Genomic DNA, 14,703 nt, shown 5'->3' on the forward strand with positions numbered 1-14,703 from the left:
GTGGGAGCGCTGAACATAAATATGGAATCTATAGCTTCTATTGGTGTATAAAAGTCAAGTGATAATTCCCTTCGAGCTTAGCTAAATAGAAGTAAATGGATGAGCTCTTGTTTCAGTGACTAATTCATAGATCACTGAAACATCATTTACAGGTATCTAAGTGTTTTAAGGGGCCAAATACATTGAGGGGTGAAAACGGTCAATTTATCCCATCTCGATGTAAATCATCTATATAGAGGATCTTTGATCACATTAAGATTATAACAATGGTTAAATGAGATAGCATACCTATATCGTGAAACATATAGAGTGCTCTATATAAGTCTGAGAGTGCAATTCTAAGTTCTAAGAGTGGATTCAACGAGGAATTAATAAGTAGGGATTTACTTAGTAAATTCGGTTCACTTATTGGAAGCTCAGCATATAGATCCATGGTCCCCATTCTAGTTGAGACCATACTGCTTGTAAGACTCAATAATTGATTTGTAATTAATCAATTATAATTCTAAAGTTAGACTATGTCTAATTTGTGAATTTTCACTAAGCAGGGGTGAAATTGTAAAGAAAAGAGATTCTAGGTTTATTTATTAATTAAGAGACTCTATATGTCTAATTAATAATTATATTAAATGACAATATTATTTAATAATCTATTTTAGTTATTAAATAATTAGTTTTGGCATTTAAATGGTTAGAATTGGAAAATTGGCGTTTTTGAAAAAATAGAAATAAAAATTGTGAAAACTACAAAATCCAAGTAAGGCCCATTAACACCTATGGCCGGCCACTTGGGTGAGGTTTTCCAATTAATATTTTCATTATTTTAATGTCAAATAATTACTAACCTTAACCTAGTAGTTACCTATAAATAGAAAGTGATGGCTCAGTCAAACAACAAGTTTTCAAAACAAGTTTTTCAAGTTCTCAACAAGTTTTCTTAAGATTGCTTTTTTCAGAAAAACTGAGCCTTCCACTTTCTCTCTCTATAGCCGACTCTATCTCTCTCTCTGTTCCTCTTCACAATTTCGAACCCTTAGTGATAGAGTAGTGCCCACACACAGTAAGTGGTACCTCAATCATAGATTGGAAGACGTGAAGGATCACACACAAAGAGAAGGACATTCGGGCTCAGATCTTGATAATACTCTGCGACAGAAAGGATACAAGGGTTAGAGATATGAGTGGAAGGAGATATTATTTCGCTGCTACCAATGTAAGGTTTTTTTAACTTTATATGTGTTTAATTATCGTTTTAGAAAGTTCATATTTAGGGTGTTAAACAACATACTTGTGAGTAGATCTAAGATCCTGGTAAAATAAATATCCAACAGTTTTTGGCATAAATTATGGCACTTGAAGATTCCACCCAAAGTGACAAATTTCTTGTGACATGCCATCTCTGGATCTCTTCCCACGTGTGTTAACCTTGTTACAAAACATGTGCAAATCTCAGCTATATGTCTCATGTGCGATTCCCATGCTGAAATCGTACTCCATGCACTGCTCACTTGTGGTCTTGCCAAATCTTGTTGGTTTGTTTTTGGTACGCCTCTAAACACAGCTTCATCTTCCTCCTTTGGCACCTGGTTTGAGGTTTTGTAGGACACTTCTGATGCAGAACAGGTTTGTCGGGCAGCTATGTTGTGTTTGATGGTTTTGAAAGCCTGAAAACATGTTGTTTGGAATAAACAAAATTCTACCATTAATGATGTTTTAGCTTCAGCTTCTATTACTCTTGATCATTAGAGAAACGCTCAGGATAAAATTACCTTTTTATCACAATCATTTGAAAATAGTGGTGATAGGTCTGAGTTTGGACTAAACCATATATGAATCACATCAAGATTAATGTTGATGCTGTACTTTTTCATCAAGAGAGCTCGTATGGCTTTGGTATAGTTGCAAGAGACAATTGAGGTAAGCTTATTGAAGCTAAAACGGGCTATCATGATGGTGTTTACTCTGCTGAGGTTGTGGAAGCTCTGAGGATCAAAGAAGCTCTTAATTGGATTAAAAGCAAGAACTGGCATAATATAGAGCTTGAAACTGATAGCTTACTTTCTGTCCAGCAATTCAAAGTAATCAAGCGAAGTCTTCTACTTTTAGCTTGATTATTCAAGATTGTCAATCTTTATTGTATTTTCTACATGATGTGAATTTACATTTTATTAGACTATCAACAAATCGAGTTGCTCACGATGTTGCTAGGCACGCTTGACTTCTCTCTAGTTGTAGCATTTTGAGCAAAATGTTTAGGCTGAGTTAAAAACCCTTTTGTATTCAGAATACTATGAATTCAATGACATTGACATTTCATTAAAAAAAAAAAGTCAATAAAAGTACTTCCAAAAATAAATAAAAAATAAAAAGTAGTTGGCAAGTATTTAAAAGACATAAACATTCACTTATCGAAATTGTATTGAAATTGGCAAAAGCTATGGTGGCGTTTGGTAATACTTTTTTAATCATTTTTCTGTTTTTAAAATTAAAAAAGTGCAAATATTTTTCAAAAATATATTCTATAAAACTGTTTTTACTCTTCAATTTTTTAATTAAGAATCAAAATTTTAAAAACAAAAACAAAACATTTTCAATATTTTTTTAAACAATTTTTTTTTCTTAATCAATATTTTAGACTTCGATCAGACCCAGACCTAAATCCCCCCACGGCCCTGGCGCTGAACATGGCCTCTGACTTGAACCCGAATCTGACCCCGGACCTAGACCCGATGTAAATAAAATCAAAAAATAAAAATAAAAATAAACTTTACAGAACACACTTTTGTTTTTTGTTTTTAAAATTAAAAAACAAAAATGGTTACAAAGCGCATTTTTGTTTTTCAAAAATAATTTTTTTTTTAAAAAAAAAAATTACTTTCATTTTGTGATTAAAAAAATAGAAAACAAAAGTGTTACCAAAGAGCACCTATAAAAATTACTTTAATTCATTTGTTTTCATTCATGCTTAGCTGTATTTCATAAGGTCAAAGGTTCATCAACTCACTCCTTATTGGAAGATATAATTTTGTTTTATTTTTAATGGAAAAAGTTAAAATTAATTGAATTACGGGCTCAAAATAATTTTTTATTGAATAATTTGCAGCATAAATACTTAAGTTTAACTCTCAGTTACAAATAAATATTTAAATTTAATTTTTGACGATAATAATACGTAAGTCATAATTCTAGAAATTATGTAAGTACCTAACTATTAAGCGTTAAGTAAATTGCCACATGGCAATCCCTAATTGGTCTATGTTATTAAATTTTTATTTTTTTTAAAAAAATAATTCAAATATACCGATAAAAAAATGACACAAGGATAATGACTTAACATTTAATGGTTAGGTACCTCCAGAGTTTCAGAAATATAACTTAGGTATTATTACCGTTAAAAGTTAAACTTAAGTATTTATTTGCAATCGAAAGTTAAACTTAAATATTTATATCGCAAATTACTGTTCATTATTATGTTATGTTGTAAGCAAAATACTAATTGAAATACTACAAATTGATTAAATTATTCTATTTACATTAGCGTGCTAATGAAATAAATATAATTTTTTTTTTTTAAAAAAAAAAAAAAAGACTTTCCACTCTTGTTTTTTTTAGTGTAGCGTAATAGAATTTTACAATCAATTAATAGCTGAAAAGCTTAAAGATCTTGGGTTTGAACCCATTACCTCTCCCTTTTTCCCATCTTTCCCTCACCACTAAGCTAGCCTTAGTAGCTTAGAAAAGGCCTTCTAATTACTTCAAAGTATTTTAATCATTCTAGTGTTAACAAACATTATATTTAAAACTCTTTTTTACATTCTCTAATTTGAATGCTTGACATGAAATTAATTAAAATAATTTATATTTTAATATAGTTGAAACTGATTATTGAAATATACATGTCAAGTTAAGCAAAAAAAAAACATACATGTCAAACAATACTGTAGAAAAGGGCACAAAACAGAATATGTTAAATTATTATTATTATTCTGATTTCAAATGAGCTCTTAAAACAATGTATTCTTTACTTTCTGGTGCAGTATGTAATGTATTTTATGGTGCTGCTTAATAAGCACACCAAGTTGTTTCTTTAGTAGACAAGTAATCTATCCATATACTCTATTACAAGTACTCTATAGTTGAAAACTGTGGAGCTTTAGTGTCCTTAACTGGTAAGCATGACTATGAGAAGGGTGGAGCCTAGTCTCTCTCTCTCTGTGTAGTTTATATAAATATATATATATATATTATATATTTATACATATATAATCTCAGCAAAATTATGACACTATAAAGAAGAGGAGGGCTACCCCGTACCTGTTAACTGAAGTGAGTGAGTGTTCATACTACTGATGATTCTAATTGATTCAAGGTAGCTACATGGACATGATCGCTCAATTCGCGACCCTTGGTTTCAAATGGGAAGAGCAGTACACTGATCCCTGAAAGAAAAACTACAATCTCAAAAAGAATAACCGCCTCAGTTTGATGGCATCCGTGTATTAATCCTATTGCAACAAGGGGACATGTCATTCCACCAATTCTTCCTACTGAGCTCGCGAGTCCAACACCTGATGTTCTGACTGAGGTTGGGTATATCTACAGTTCAAATTATTATAAAAACAGCGAAGAGAGTTAGTATTTGTATGAACTTAACAAAATCGAAGTAATCGTAGTGAACAAGGGGCAAAGCAAAGCAACTTTGAAACATTTTATATATTTTTGTGTCAACAGAGCACACAATGGGAGTAAAGCTAAGCAGCTTTGAAAGGATCAAAAATTAAAACTGAGAAGCCAAATACTATAGTTATTTCTCAATCACAAATATTGTATGAACTTAACAAAATCGAAGTTAAGGACAGACTAAACATAGAGAAAAGAATAGCAAGTTCAAAACAATGTCCCTTTCCTGCTGAGTTTGAGTGTTTAATAGAGCTTTAATATAAGGATTCCCATGTTAGATCAAAGTTGTATAATGGTATGTATGACAAAGGCAAAAGAATTGAATAAGAGTAAAAAGGAAAAGCATGGAGTAGCCAGTTTCTCATATTTTCATCTTATGAGAAATTGAAGAAACATCATGATATTAATAGACTAAGATCCCATATAAGAAATTCATAATTTACCTCTGGAGCATATATATAGACAATTGTAAAGGTTGCTGTGATACATGTGCGAGCTCCAAACAAAAGGGCTGTAGTCAGATTCTGCGGCTGATGGATAACCAAAGGAAAAAGAAATACGCAACACACAAAAAACATGGTTGACATTGAACGTTTACGGCCCAGTCTATCTACTGTGAAGGCAGCTATGAGAAGTCCAGGCAATTCTTCATGGAATTAAATGCAAATATTACTTAACAATTTTGTAGCAGTTGGTAAACATTTTCTTTTGCATAATTCAATGATCATGACTGTTAGTAGAAAGAAAGGAAAAAATGGTAATTAAGTGGCAGTACCTGCAAAACTAGTGATGAAAATATCTCTGTAGTTGACATCCTGTGACTTTGATGATTGCAAATTGCTTTGGTAACATTTACTATGCCCATTATTCAACTCAGATGTCAACAGCACGAGGCCGTAATATGAAAAAGCATTTCCAAAAAATACAAACCATAGAAGCAAGGTAGACCTAATTAATTTGGGGGAAAGAAGCACTAATAGTGATGAAAATGCCCCCGTCTTAGTATCTGTTGTCTTAGAAATTGTGCTTTCACCCCCCACAGATGGCAGTAAACGTCTATCTTCTTCTTCTGATGGAGTATTCTTTTCCTGTAGCTCAATTTGGTGATCAGATACAAGAATACCAGGAGGGAGCTTGGCTTTGTTCATTCTTGCTATTTTTTCCAAAACATTGAGTGCTTCAGCCGTTCTTCCTTTCGAGCATAAAAATCGAGGTGACTCAGGTGCATCCCAATAGAATAGAAGGAGAAGGGACGACGGTATCGAAGATATTGCAAGAAGCCACCTCCAACCCAGTGTTGGCATGACAAACTGTAAACCACACAACATTTCAAGATCAAGATGCAAATCAAGTGTATTTATTATCACATATGTGAGGTAAAAGACTTGTTGAAATTGACTAATTTACTTGCAACTGAAATGATTTTGGTTGCATATCTGGTAAATTTAATGGAATGACAAAACAAAGACTCCAACACTCTCCATTTAATAGCAATTCAATTTCAAATTTTTGTGCTCATATATTTTGGTACGATGATTCATATTCATGTAGTAAAACATTAACAAGTATTTAGAGTATAATATATGGCTATATGAGAAAGTTAGTTTAAAAAGAAAACATCAAGTTAATATAATGAACAATAGAATAAGAAGAGAGTAGATGGAATGAAGGTAAAAGGACCTTGAACAAAGGCGACCAATCTAATTAAATTTTGTGAATAAGGAACTAAAAATGTAACACATAATTTTGTTTTCTGAATAGGAGAAAGAGGCCACTTGTCTTAGACCGACCTCCCCCCATTATATATTAAAAGCCTCACTTGTGGCAGAGAAAAACTGTGGTTACAAGAACCTTAGTGAACAAATTGCTACAACAAAAATACCCACAAACGAAGCTTAGATGAAAAGAAAAACTAAAAACATGAACAGAACACACACCATACACCTTAAATTTCTCTACATACTTAATTCTGTCCTAAAGAAAATCATAATCCTCAAATGCACCCTCAACAACCCTATTCTGTTGACCCATCATATCAATAAAAACAATTCTAAAAGCATCAAATCTTAATGAAATGCATACCAAAAGCATAGAGACATATTGAAATGACAACACATCCCTTCTCTAAAATGTTAAAATTTGACACACAACAATGGACTGGCGAAAAACAATGCTTCTGAATGCATAAAATTCGTAAAATAATTGAGAGGGTTATTCCAATCTGAAGTTAAACATCAAAGTCTAAGAAAGAATAAGAACCAAAGCATTTTCTGCAACCCTATAATGTCAGTCAAATCCCCGTCTTAAGTCATACTGCTGCCCTATTAACACAATCTTCTAATCTGTTCAGCATAAAGGCTGAAGTTCCTTTACAACTAGAACATTAATTTAAAATAACAGTTGACACTTGAGATATTAGGATTAGGTAAACAGATGCATAACCATCACCAAGAACAATAAAGTAATCAGAAGCATACCCATGCAATTGAAGCCTCAAAAATTGTTCCAAGAGTCCAAAAAGCTGAAAAAATAACCATCCAAGTACCTCTGTTAGGAGCAGGAATGAACTCCAGAAACCAAGATGAGAGTACAGGACCACCTCCCAACCCAACACCAACCAAACAACGAAAAATAAGCAATGTTAAATAATTGGGAGCAAGTGCACTCATAAATCCAGCACCGGCAGTAACCATAGCTGTCATGAGGAATCCTTTCCTGAAGGAATAAAATGTTTAGTAAATTGAAAGAAGGGCATGAAAAATTAAGATAAGGGGAGAGGTCTTAAAACTCAGAATAAGCTCTAGCTCTACTGTTATATGAATTATCATAGGCTCATAGCTTGTTAAAAGAGTTTGCACTGGTTTGAGTTCAAATGTCGAAAATAAAAACAACCCTAGTCAAAATGAAATGAAATTCCAGTTATACAGATGACACTATTACTGTTATATGAATACTGCATATACTTTAAATATTCAAAGTAAAAGTTGCATCAGCTGTTAACTTTCTCAATAAAAAAAAGAAATGGCAATTGATCATCTTAGAATATATTTCCTTTAAATGAAAGTACTGATATTGGCAAAACAAACAGAAGACCCACCTCCTTCCATATTTGTCCGAAACAATGCCCCACGAATAAGCTCCGACGAGCATGCCACCAAAAACAACACTAGTTATAAGGCTTTGTTGATGAGATGAGATACCCCATGCTGATCGAAGAGCTGGCCCAACAAAAGAAAGCAGCATCATCTCCATTGCCTCAGAAATCCAAGCCATGCCCGCGTAACAGAGCACAAGAACATGGAAGTTTCCGAACCCCATGACCAGAAGGGCCTCATCCACAGTAAAGGTTTTGCTGCCATCTTCTGGTGGCATCTATGGAAACTGAGAAGAGCAACAACGAGCTTTTAATTTGTGTTTTTTTTTTTTTGTTGAAATGTACAATCATAAAACGATCTCTATATAACCTTGTTCACAATAACACTACCAACCAATCCATAAATTCGAAATTTCAAAGAAAAAATAAACACATGGAAATGTAAATCTGAATATGAACAAGAACATTACAATGGGAAAAGATGATTTATACTCAGATCCAAAAATCACAGAATGAAACAAACTGATAAGTCAAATGATCCAATCTACAAAAAATTAAAGATATTGATATTGACCGGCTATTTTGACCAGAAATAGTAATTTTAAAGAAGAAAAAAAAAAAAAGGAACCTTGGAATTGGTATGGCGGTCTCCGCGTTCTTGAGGTTGCAGGGTCCCTGTCAATGGTGATTTTGGTGTGTCCTTTGAGATAGAAGTCGTTCGCTTTCCCGCTCTCTTCACAGTTGTCTTCTCAACCGACAAATCCAGCTTTTGTGTTCTCTTTTTTGCTCCTATGAAATTTTGGTTTGACTTGTTATTTAAATTTCAAATGAATAAACGACATGTCGTATTATCAATATTATGGACAGAGAAATTGAAGCGGAAATTACGTTTGTAGTATATAGTAGAAATTATAAATTTATATGAGTTTTTTTTTATAGCATAAATAAATAATAGGGAAAAAAACAGGAATATTCTAAAAAGGGAAAAATATTACAACAATACTGTGGGCCGGCCCAATGAACATTTGTACAGCCCAAAAGGAAAATATTACAAAAATACCACTTGCCCTTACCTTCAGCCGCACGTCACAAACGGAGAGGATGAATGAAGCTCCATCGATGCAGTCGGCCACGCAACCATAATGAAACCAGATCGAACGTAAAACAGCTGTAAATCCCGTCGAATTTCAATAGGAAACGATCAAATCCAACGATCTAAACATAAATTTTTTTAAAAAAAGAGCAGGACAACCGTAGAGAAACTGAAATTCAACATTTGATTTCGGTTTTTATAGTGCAACATCACTCAAACGATCGTCGAAAATTCAGATTGAAGCAATGTAAATCTGTATTGAACAGATCTGGAGCTCCCCCTCAAATCCAAAAAAAAGGTATGAACTGAATTTTTTTTTCAACAATGATACACAGCATTTTTAGTTGCATTCTGGTTGATTCAATGGTGTGCAACAGGCAATTCATATGGTAAAACCAATAAACAAGAACTGATTCTGATTAAGGAACCAAGGGATACTAATAACTTTTTTTTAATTTTTTTTGTGTTGGCTTACAGTTGCATTATCGTTTGAAAATGGTTTAGAAATCATGAAGAAGTGTTATATGACAAGTACCAAGAGCTAGCATATATACAAGGTAAGATGTATGTTAATGGTAGCAAATTAGTTTTATAATAGTTGTAAATCGATCTGATTCGAATAAACATGATGAAAAATGACAATGAGTAAGAACTATGTAATTTTGGGGATATAATTGTGGTTTTTCAGTTGGTTTACAGTTGCATAATCATTTAATAATAGTTTCATTACGTTTTTTGCAGGTATTTATTGTGGAACAGATAGAGGACAGAACAGTTTGAGAAATGGTTAGTTTCCCAAAATCTAAATGAAGTTTCTTAATAGTTTTATTCTCGTTTCTTTGTAGTTTATTAACAACCAAAAAATGGCAAAATCAGGAATCAGGACAGGAAATACAATGCTTGAACAAAGGAACAGAGATAGAAGTAAGTTTGTACTCTATTTCATAACATAATAAAACCAGTTTTAAAATTCGTTGCCTCGGACTAATAACCATTGCAAAAACACAGGAAAGGAAAGACATTCCATTCCTAGTCTTCTACAATGGAAAATTCGATAATCGAATGAATTATGAAAATTATGAAGCCAGTGGACACTACATTTCTGCCAATTGTAACTATGAAGATTTGCAACAGAAACTCAAAGATGCCCTGGAATGCAACCAAGAAAACACTGTTTTGCAACTGAAATATCAAGTGAAGGAAGGATACCAACCATTGAGGATAAAGGATGATCAAAGCCTGCATTTCTACATACAACTCAAACTGAAAGACCCCGACTTCACAACATACCCAATGTGTGTGAATGTCATCAACAACCCAACAACAACCATCGATGCAACATTCTTTGGAAATGACAATTCATTAATTACACATAGAAGCACCTTCCAACCAATCGAATACAATGCAGCAGCAACAGAAGACTCAACAAATCAACAACATATAATTGAAGCAAGAGTACTGGAATTTGGGGAAGAAAGTTTTGACTTCATGGACTATGCAAAACTTGTGGCAGAGGAAATGGTTGAGCAACTGGAAAACAACAGAAAAAAGGAACCAGAAATCACAGATTATGACGAACTACTAATCATAGATCCGCATCATCCAGAAATAGAAGAAGCACAAATATACAAAGACAAAGAAACACTGCAGAGTGTGCTATGTTTCTATGCAATTAGGAACAACTTCCAATTCAGAGTTAAAAAATCATGTGCAAGAACATACAAGATTTGTTGTTTGGATCCAAAATGCAAGTGGGCACTAACAGCATCCAGAAACGGGCCAACAAAGTCATTCATCATTCGAAAGTACGACAGAAAGATGATACACACTTGTGATCTAAACATCAGATTTGCCGACAAGAGACAAGCTACAACGAAATTGATTGGAAACTACATCAAGCCACGGTTCACCAACATAAAAACAACTCAAACGCCACAAGACATCAGAGGAGAAATGAAACACAAGTATGGGGTCAGAATGAACTACATGAAAGCTTGGAGAAGCAAATAGCACGCGCAAGAAGAATTACGAGGAAAAGCCAATGAATCATACAGGTTGCTGCTCGGTTTTTTGCACATGTTGCAAAAAACTAATCCCGGAACAATAGTGCACATGGAAACAGAGGATGACAACAGCTTCAAGTACTTGTTTGTCGCACTGGATGCATCAATAAAAGGATGGAAGAAATGCAAACCTATAATAGTTGTTGACGGAACTTTCCTTAAATCAACATATGGAGGTACACTGCTCTCTGCTTGTACACAGGATGCAAATGGGCACATTTTTCCACTAGCTTTTTCGTTGTGGATCTCGGAAAACAACAACTCATGGCAATGGTTTTTCACAAAAGTGAGAGAAACATATGGGATTAGAGAGGAACAGTGCTTGATCTCAGATAGACATGAGAGCATAAGTAAGGCAGCTTGTCAAGTATTTCCAGAAATCACACATTGCTATTGTGTATACCAATTCGTTAAGCAACCTAAAAGCAACCTTCAAGAAGAATGCAAGCAAGCCGGATAAACCATTCTTCGTCGCAGACAGAGCATACACAGAGAGGAAATTTGAATACCATATGAGCGAGTTGGACAGCTTGGACATCCGTGTAAGACCATATTTACAACAAGTTGGATACCACAAATGGTCAAGATACCACTGCAAAAACAACAGGTATTCAACTATGACTTCAAACATTGCTGAATCTCTAAATGCAGCAAACTTGGCAGCTAGAGAGCTACCAATCACAACACTGATGGAGTCATTGAGAGCATTGATTCAACAATGGACATACACAAACAGGAAAAAAGCACAGAAAACAACAACATTTTTAACACCTACAGCAGAAAAGAAATTAGTCGACAACTTTGTGGAATCATTGACAGAAAATGTAATGACATGTTAAATATTTTAGTTGCATTTTAGTTTCTTTATAGTTTGTTTTTCGTTGTTATACATATTAACAGTTTTACACTTAATCCGCAGGTAAAACCAATAAACGAGACCATGTTCGAAGTCATTGAACTAACCAGATCATGGGTCATCAACCTCAAGGAGAAAACATGCAGTTGCAACAGATTCCAACTTGATGAGTTACCGTGTGCTCATGCGCTTGCTGTTATAAAAGAGATGAACTTGAATGTTTACAACTACTGTTCGGGTTATTACACCACGCGAACATGGCTTGAAACATACAGCGGCTCAACATATCCGGTACACAATCACACAACTTGGGATGTGCCACAAAACATAAAAGATATCATTGTTCTGCCACCAAACCAAAAAATAAGATCTGGAAGACCAAGGAAACGAAGGTTTTTATCTGAATGGGATACAAAAAAACATAACAGGTGCGGCAAATGTGGACAACACGGACACAATCGAAAGACATGCAACAATCAAGCAATAAAATAGATACATATGAAATATTTGAATTGTTTAATTTTGTGTGCAAATTCAAACAGGTTGATCTGTGATGTTCTAAATACATGGGATTACATTTTTATGAAATTTGAAACAGTTTTTTAATAGTTTCAAAATCGTTTTGTTACAGTTGCGACCCTTTGTAAAATATTAAGTACCGGAATGACTTATTCTTTACAGTTTTAAAGGCAGTCAGTCAATAATTGATAAAACATAACTTGAATAAGGGAAAAGAGTTAATGGAATACGAAGAATAAATATACATTCATAGCACTATTTAGGAAAAATGAAAACATAGTTTGTATTTAGTTGGTTAATAGTTTCTCCATAGTTGTGCGACCGTATATAAGAACTTGAACAATTAAAAAAACACACAACTTTGGGAAATACAAACCTATACAATAAAGATATTATAAGGAGTGAATGTCAAATATCCTAAAAGTTTTAAACCAGCTACATAGTATAAAATCAAATATAATACCTACATTGAAACAACAACACTAAAACTTGTCAAGTAAATAGATTCAACAAATAACAGAATAGAGCCACCAAATTAAAAGATCCTATTTCTTCAATTTAGATGCCTTAGAAGACTTGGTTTGCTTCTCATCCTCGCTGTCAATACTTTCGCCAATTTTCCTTTGTCCGTACGAGTAGAAAAGTGAAGCAAGTCGGGTTCGATAAACTTCGATGTCAAAGTCTGCAGGGACATCCTTTCCGTGTATAAAGAATTCAGCAAAGGCAGCAACATATGCTCCACAATCACTGTTAAAAAACATAGAGAAAAAATAAACAGATTAGAAACTAAAAAACAACATAAAAGAAACTTAAAAGAAACACTCACTTCTTCGTCGAGACGCAAGACCACTAAGCTCCACGATTACCGAATGGAGCTGTAGGGTCAGAAACTGAGGCAGGAGCTTGTGCTCTATTCTTCCAGAACCCAAGTAAATCGAAAAACAAAGGCAGCAACACGGAATAAGCCCTCATCGCATTCCTAGCTGCGGCATTCATCTTCGCGGTTCTCAAAGAATTGTACAGAAACAACGTCCCTTCGTTCACGTCAAGACGCCCAAAAACCCAATGACTTTCCCTTCTTAAATTGATGATGAAAAGCACGTGATCGGCTTCATACCAAGGCTTGGAACAGGGAATGCGCATACCTCGGATGTAATGCGCAATTGGGTGGGCAGCGTGAATGTGTGACATCTTAGTCTTCATTGACTTGGCCTTGTTAAATTTGTGGTACAATGCTTGGATGGAATCATCAAAAAGACAATCAGTAGTTGCGAAATTCAACGTCACAGCGGAAGAATACTTACCTTTTTTCCGAAGGTAATAGAATATGGTGTTCATATGCTGAGAAAAAAAAACAACACAGAAACACAAATGAAAAGGTTTAACAACTGTAAAAAAACTGAAATGTAGTATCAAAACTAAAAAACATTTATAAAGCAACTAAAAACAAACTACCATAAGTACAATATAAATTGGAAACTTTACCGAGTCGTTCATAAACATGTCGCATGTGGCCAAATGGTAAAACCAAGTTTTATCCTCAACATAATCAACACCTAGCCTAAAACCCGGGGTAAATTTCTTTGCGCCGTCTTCATAACAATTATAATGCCTACAACAACAAAAAAACAGCAAAAAAATAGCATTAAAACAGGAATAAAACTGGAAAAAAAAATAATACAAAAACAGATTTAATAAAAAACAGTCACCTGGGATGTTTAAGCAATCCTTCACCAATCCAAGAGTCAAATTTTGCCTCAATCTCGGTAGATACGGGATCAGCAAAAGCATCATTAAGAGCATAAAGGCCCTTCACATAAGTCACCATTTTGAAATCCCTATCATCCCCAGCTGATTGAGAACCTGAGGACATAAGCTCCATTGGAGTGCTCCCGACATCAGCAGACCCGAAATCAACAAATGGAGATTTCAAGGCCGGAGCACGCTTCCTCTTATCCAACAGAGGTGTATCAGAGACAGTATCCTCAGTTTCTTCATCAGTATGAAGGGCATCTGACTTTTCACCAACAACATCTGGATTGGGTGCGGGGACCTAAAAAATAAAGAATGCATTAAAACAGTTGCAAAACATACTAGAAACTAATGAGCAACCAAAAAGAAACCTAGTTTTTTTGAAAACAATTAAAAGTAAACTTACATTGATTTTAGCAACAGCCTCCAAGCGCCCAACACAACTTGATCATCATCTATTACAAGCTGGCTCAACCCATCAAAGAAATCGTCCCCCTTCAATCGAGACTCATCGCCCTTCGGCTTCTCAACATCCTTAACATTTTTATCACTCCCTCCAACATCCTCAGATGGATTCACATCGCGAAGGAACGGCATGTAACAGCCTTGTCAGCATCATCAGCATCCCCACCAACTTTAACCAACT

General features: G+C 34.4%; 5 protein-coding genes across 7 annotated transcripts; 2 read left to right on the plus strand and 3 right to left on the minus strand.

Moving 5' to 3' along the window:
• Positions 1–881: 881 nt before the first annotated feature.
• Positions 882–2,345, minus strand: LOC133036703 (uncharacterized). Its single transcript, XM_061113393.1, has 2 exons — positions 1,770–2,345; positions 882–1,664 (listed from the first exon to the last, which is right to left on the minus strand). Exons 1-2 carry the CDS (start codon positions 2,028–2,030, stop codon positions 1,245–1,247), a joined length of 681 nt encoding a protein of 226 aa, XP_060969376.1. The 5' UTR covers positions 2,031–2,345; the 3' UTR covers positions 882–1,244.
• A 1,604-nt stretch (positions 2,346–3,949) lies between these two features.
• Positions 3,950–8,575, minus strand: LOC115714926 (organic cation/carnitine transporter 7). 2 transcript variants are annotated; one of them, XM_030643686.2, is made up of 7 exons: positions 8,403–8,575; positions 7,778–8,061; positions 7,158–7,395; positions 5,456–5,990; positions 5,124–5,326; positions 4,315–4,596; positions 3,950–4,212 (listed from the first exon to the last, which is right to left on the minus strand). In XM_030643686.2, exons 2-6 carry the CDS (start codon positions 8,050–8,052, stop codon positions 4,339–4,341), a joined length of 1,509 nt encoding a protein of 502 aa, XP_030499546.2. In that variant the 5' UTR covers positions 8,053–8,061; positions 8,403–8,575; the 3' UTR covers positions 3,950–4,212; positions 4,315–4,338. The 2 variants fall into 2 exon arrangements, with proteins under 2 accessions (XP_030499546.2, XP_030499544.2); XM_030643684.2 differs by having other exon boundaries at positions 3,950–4,596.
• A 123-nt stretch (positions 8,576–8,698) lies between these two features.
• LOC133036702 (uncharacterized) lies at positions 8,699–11,161 on the plus strand. Of its 2 annotated transcripts, none has more exons than XM_061113392.1 (3): positions 8,699–9,424; positions 9,609–9,653; positions 9,744–11,161. In XM_061113392.1, exon 3 carries the CDS (start codon positions 9,930–9,932, stop codon positions 10,875–10,877), a length of 948 nt encoding a protein of 315 aa, XP_060969375.1. In that variant the 5' UTR covers positions 8,699–9,424; positions 9,609–9,653; positions 9,744–9,929; the 3' UTR covers positions 10,878–11,161. The 2 variants fall into 2 exon arrangements, with proteins under 2 accessions (XP_060969375.1, XP_060969374.1); XM_061113391.1 differs by having other exon boundaries at positions 8,699–9,165; positions 9,345–9,424; positions 9,609–11,161.
• A 253-nt stretch (positions 11,162–11,414) lies between these two features.
• On the plus strand, positions 11,415–12,697 carry LOC133036700 (uncharacterized). The gene is made up of 2 exons (XM_061113389.1): positions 11,415–11,754; positions 11,850–12,697. The coding sequence occupies exons 1-2, from the start codon at positions 11,443–11,445 to the stop codon at positions 12,276–12,278; spliced, it is 741 nt and encodes a 246-aa protein (XP_060969372.1). The 5' UTR covers positions 11,415–11,442; the 3' UTR covers positions 12,279–12,697.
• Positions 12,698–12,850: 153 nt separating this feature from the next.
• Positions 12,851–14,654, minus strand: LOC133036832 (uncharacterized). Its single transcript, XM_061113592.1, has 6 exons — positions 14,533–14,654; positions 14,464–14,500; positions 14,015–14,358; positions 13,791–13,917; positions 13,156–13,646; positions 12,851–13,052 (listed from the first exon to the last, which is right to left on the minus strand). The coding sequence occupies exons 1-6, from the start codon at positions 14,652–14,654 to the stop codon at positions 12,851–12,853; spliced, it is 1,323 nt and encodes a 440-aa protein (XP_060969575.1).
• Between the last annotated feature and the right edge of the window lie 49 nt (positions 14,655–14,703).

This window comes from Cannabis sativa, chromosome 4 (genome assembly GCF_029168945.1).
Source record: "Cannabis sativa cultivar Pink pepper isolate KNU-18-1 chromosome 4, ASM2916894v1, whole genome shotgun sequence".
Taxonomy (NCBI): Eukaryota; Viridiplantae; Streptophyta; class Magnoliopsida; order Rosales; family Cannabaceae; genus Cannabis; species Cannabis sativa.